Raw genomic sequence first — 3,989 nt, 5'->3', positions numbered from 1 at the left:
ATAATACAGTCAAAATCATTGACTTCAATTTATACTGCAGGTTTCGCAACTGTTTTCTTCTTTCAATTGCTGATCTTACAAATGCACTTCCAGAGTTTTCATATACGCTTCCTTATGTTTTGCTCACCATTCTTGCACAAATATTGTGGGGGCGGGGCTAGCAGCAGCGTGTTTTCATTAGCTACTGAGTTTTTGATTGACATCTTTTAATCATTTTATCAGTATTTTTCTGCTACTACACTACATCGTTGAGATGATTTCTCAGGAATAGCACAGCCAATGATATCATCATCCTTACTATTTTACAAGTGTGCTGTCAATCAACTTTAGCAATGTAAGCCTTTTTACATAATACCTTTGAAAATACATTTTCAACTACCCCGTAACTAAAAAAGCAATCAAATTAGCCTACAGTAATGAGTTACTAAGTACTGCCCAACACTAAGACTTATTACTAAGTATACTTCCTGACACCTGCCAAACTGGCTTCACTGGACAATCAAGAAAGTAATAGTTTGCAAAATTATCTGTGTTAACAGTGTTTTTTTACGTTCACACAGATGTGGTTAGAAGGAAGTTCATCCAGCTGGCACAGAGCAGCTTTGTAGGATTTCCTAATCTTCTGAAAATAGCAAAGGTATTTTTTGTGTTTAAGCCAATGTTTCAAGCCAACACACAGATTCAGTGTTTATAAGTACTATTATTTTTATTATTTTTTTTAAATGTCAAATTTTATGGACAAATTGATTTGAGTGTTAATATAAATAACACTTTTATGAATAATTTTCTGACACAAACGGTGAGTTAAATCACAAAACAATTTTAAATAAATGTTCTGTTATACAGAGTTCTTAAGTCTTTTTGTTTTGTTTTGTTTGTGTAACTATTTAAGACTAAGATTGAAGCCATCAAGCAGGATAAAGAATCCCTGGCCGAATCCATGCTGAGAACCCAATTCAAGATGGAGCTCATTGTTTACAGTCAAGATGGCACGTACAGCCAGAGTCTGCAACATGCAAAGGACAAGCAGGACGAGAAAGAAGAAACTACTAAAAGCTTTAGCCCTTTGAGCATAGACCTAATAACCGACAATCATGCTACCTTGCGTGAGCTGAGCTTGCACCTTGAGTCATACTACAAGGTAAGTGTGCTAACTAAAGCTTTCAGTGATATCAGATAGCTAAGATTGTAATGTATATCTCAGATGCTGTGTTATCTACCTCACCAGATTGCAAGCAAGCGTCTAGCTGACCAGATCCCGATGGTGATCCGCTATCTGCTGCTCCAGGAAGCAGCTTCGGAGCTGCAGAGGAACATGTTGCAGTTGCTGCATGATAGAGAAGATGTAGACCACCTGCTTAAAGAAGACTTTGACATCGGCCAAAAGCGGGAGAGCTTACTGAGTCGCCAGAAACGTCTGATGAAGGCACGCAGCCTCTTGGTTACCTATTAAAAATAATTTAAAAAAAGGGTTAAGGAAAGGAAAGTATGAAATATATAGTATGGAGCACAAATATGCATATATGCAAATATGTTATTTCAGTTTTGGAATTTAACTCTTAATGAACAACATGGGGTGCATTTTCCCAATTAAAGATATCCATCATATTATAAAGGCCTCTGGTGTGCCGTTTAATGCAATATGAATGCACTATTTTTCAACGTCAAAATGGTTTCTTGTAGCCTAGTTTTGGGTCTGAAATTTTTTTTCTGAAAAAAAACAAACAAAACTAAAATCGATTATAATAATGCATATTAAGCATGTTTTATAAGTATAGGACAGACAATTATAGAAAACATTATAATGTACATCTACACTGTGTAAATATAAAGAGTTTGTTTTAAAAACTGATAAACACCACTTAAAAAAAAGAGCTGATAGCCATGCATTATCCACTTATAAGCTTTTTTCTTGATGTAAAAATGGTCGTGGTCATATGTAAATTTTATGGGTCTAGGTATTTTTAGCTGTACATCAAAGTTAGTTTTGCTACGATATAAAAGTGTTTCAAGTAATACTTTATAAGAATTTCTTAAGGATCAAGTGACTGAAGTAATGGCTTATGAAAATGTAGCGGTGCGTCACAGAATAAATTCTATTTTAAAGTATATTAAGATAGGAAACCAATATTAGAAATTCCATTTCAAGCCTTTAAACAGTTCACTGAAGACCACCTGTCCAAGAGAATGAATTACTGGAAGGCTTATTGGACAATAATATTTTCAATTATTTTAATTTTCCTAACACATTGCCAAATGTTTTTGCTTTACAGCATTACTCTCATATGTTTATATATTTATTTGAACAGTCAAACACTGTTAAAAAAAAGAAGTAATTTTACATGAAATATAACCATATCTTCATATCATATCAACTTTATAATACTGTGTCAGTGGTCATTTGCACACTCAAGCATACAGCAACATTTCATCCCCCCACAGAGATTGTTCTGCCAGTAAAATCAATGTTTTATTACATTCAAGAAAAAAAACACCCTCAAACTCAAAACGCTTAATACAGTTACTTTTAAGTACCCACAATAGAAATTGCAAAACCATTAGCAAGAAACAACAGAACTGAGGGTAACTCCTCAAATCTTCAAGGGAAAAAATCAACACTGGTAGATCAAAGCAAAGGAGAAAAAAAGGAAAGGAAAGGAAAGGAAAGGAAAGGAAAGGAAAGGAAAAGGGAACCCCCCGGAACTATTAATATATACCTAACCTATAACCACCTTCACTGTTCGTACACATCAACCCGCTTTACATGTTATTAGAGAGAAGAAAAAACATTAAATAAACTCACAAAACCTCAAAAACAACATGATCCTTATGAGTGGTTTTGTGGTCTAGCGTTACATATGATAGCTATGTGATCGTTTACAGTATATGAGGAAACAGCATAATGTAAACAAAACTTAAGTCTTTATTTCACCGCCCACTTTGTCAATACCGTACAATAAACCTCACAGCATGATTCTATGTCTTTCTATTCAGTGAACGATGATACAGTGAGAGAAACGAAACTTGCATTGTCTCGGAAATGAAACTTACCGGCGTAGTGGAGTAACGTTAACCACAGCCAGATTTGCCTCGAAAAAAAACATCACTCTGTGACGAACTCAAAACGAGTCCACTTCGCCGTTTTGGTTTGTTATCGTGATACTTAGAAACTATTTTGGCATTTTAAAGCCGTTTAAGGATGGAGAAGATGAGTTACACGTTCAGTCAGCAATATGAGGAAAAAATCCGTCCTTGCATCGACACCATCGACAATCTACGGTCTCTGGGAGTCGAAAAGGACCTGGCGCTGCCTGCCATCGCCGTCATTGGAGACCAAAGCTCGGGGAAGAGTTCAGTTCTCGAGGCGCTGTCTGGAGTGGCGTTACCCAGGGGTAGTGGTAAGGACAACACTTTATGAACTTTATATATTTAAAGAGTGTGTAAAAGAGTGAAGCTACTCCCTAGCACGTCTATACTGGGGTCTACCCTGCTGAAGGAAAAATATATATAAATAATAGGAACTATTACTAAATTTGTAATTTTTAATAGAAACTATAATGGTCCCTGTTGGTCTCTACTGGTAACTTTTCACTTTCTTTGGTGGTTTTTTAACTACTAAATCCTAGTGGAATATGTCCCAAAATAGTTAGATGGATTGTAATGGCATTTCAAAGAACAGCATGATGAAACAATGTCTTCATCCTTTCATGTTTTGTGTAGGAATTGTTACAAGATGTCCTCTTGAGCTCAAGATGATAAGAAGTAAAGATGAAGACAAATGGCATGGGAGAATCAGCTACCAGGACATACAGGAAGATATTCATGATCCAGCAGAAGTGGAGAAAAAGATCCGTGAAGGTACAGAATGCTTAAAAATGCATATAGTATATAGTACACTACTTAGGTTTTGTGTCTAACTTGCAGCTCAGGATGAGATGGCTGGAGTAGGTGTTGGTATTAGTGATGAACTCATAGTCTGCAGATCACCT

General features: G+C 35.9%; 3 protein-coding genes across 3 annotated transcripts in view; 2 read left to right on the top strand and 1 right to left on the bottom strand.

Moving 5' to 3' along the window:
- Positions 1 to 3,989, bottom strand: part of elfn1b (extracellular leucine-rich repeat and fibronectin type III domain containing 1b) — a 139,148-nt gene that overhangs the window by 71,712 nt on the left and 63,447 nt on the right.
- LOC122347228 (interferon-induced GTP-binding protein MxB-like) lies at positions 104 to 1,611 on the top strand. The gene is made up of 3 exons (XM_043242391.1): positions 104 to 637; positions 893 to 1,141; positions 1,229 to 1,611. Exons 2-3 carry the CDS (start codon positions 941 to 943, stop codon positions 1,451 to 1,453), a joined length of 426 nt encoding a protein of 141 aa, XP_043098326.1. The 5' UTR covers positions 104 to 637; positions 893 to 940; the 3' UTR covers positions 1,454 to 1,611.
- Positions 3,014 to 3,989, top strand: part of LOC122342514 (E3 ubiquitin-protein ligase NEDD4-like) — an 11,058-nt gene continuing 10,082 nt past the window's right edge. The window contains 2 exon segments of the mRNA XM_043236352.1: positions 3,014 to 3,398; positions 3,721 to 3,858. Coding sequence (XP_043092287.1) covers positions 3,200 to 3,398; positions 3,721 to 3,858 — 337 coding nt within the window. The 5' untranslated portion in view covers positions 3,014 to 3,199.

The sequence above is a fragment of the Puntigrus tetrazona genome, chromosome 1 (genome assembly GCF_018831695.1).
Source record: "Puntigrus tetrazona isolate hp1 chromosome 1, ASM1883169v1, whole genome shotgun sequence".
In the NCBI taxonomy this organism is placed as follows: domain Eukaryota; kingdom Metazoa; phylum Chordata; class Actinopteri; order Cypriniformes; family Cyprinidae; genus Puntigrus; species Puntigrus tetrazona.
This window is presented reverse-complemented; position numbering and strand designations above follow the sequence as displayed.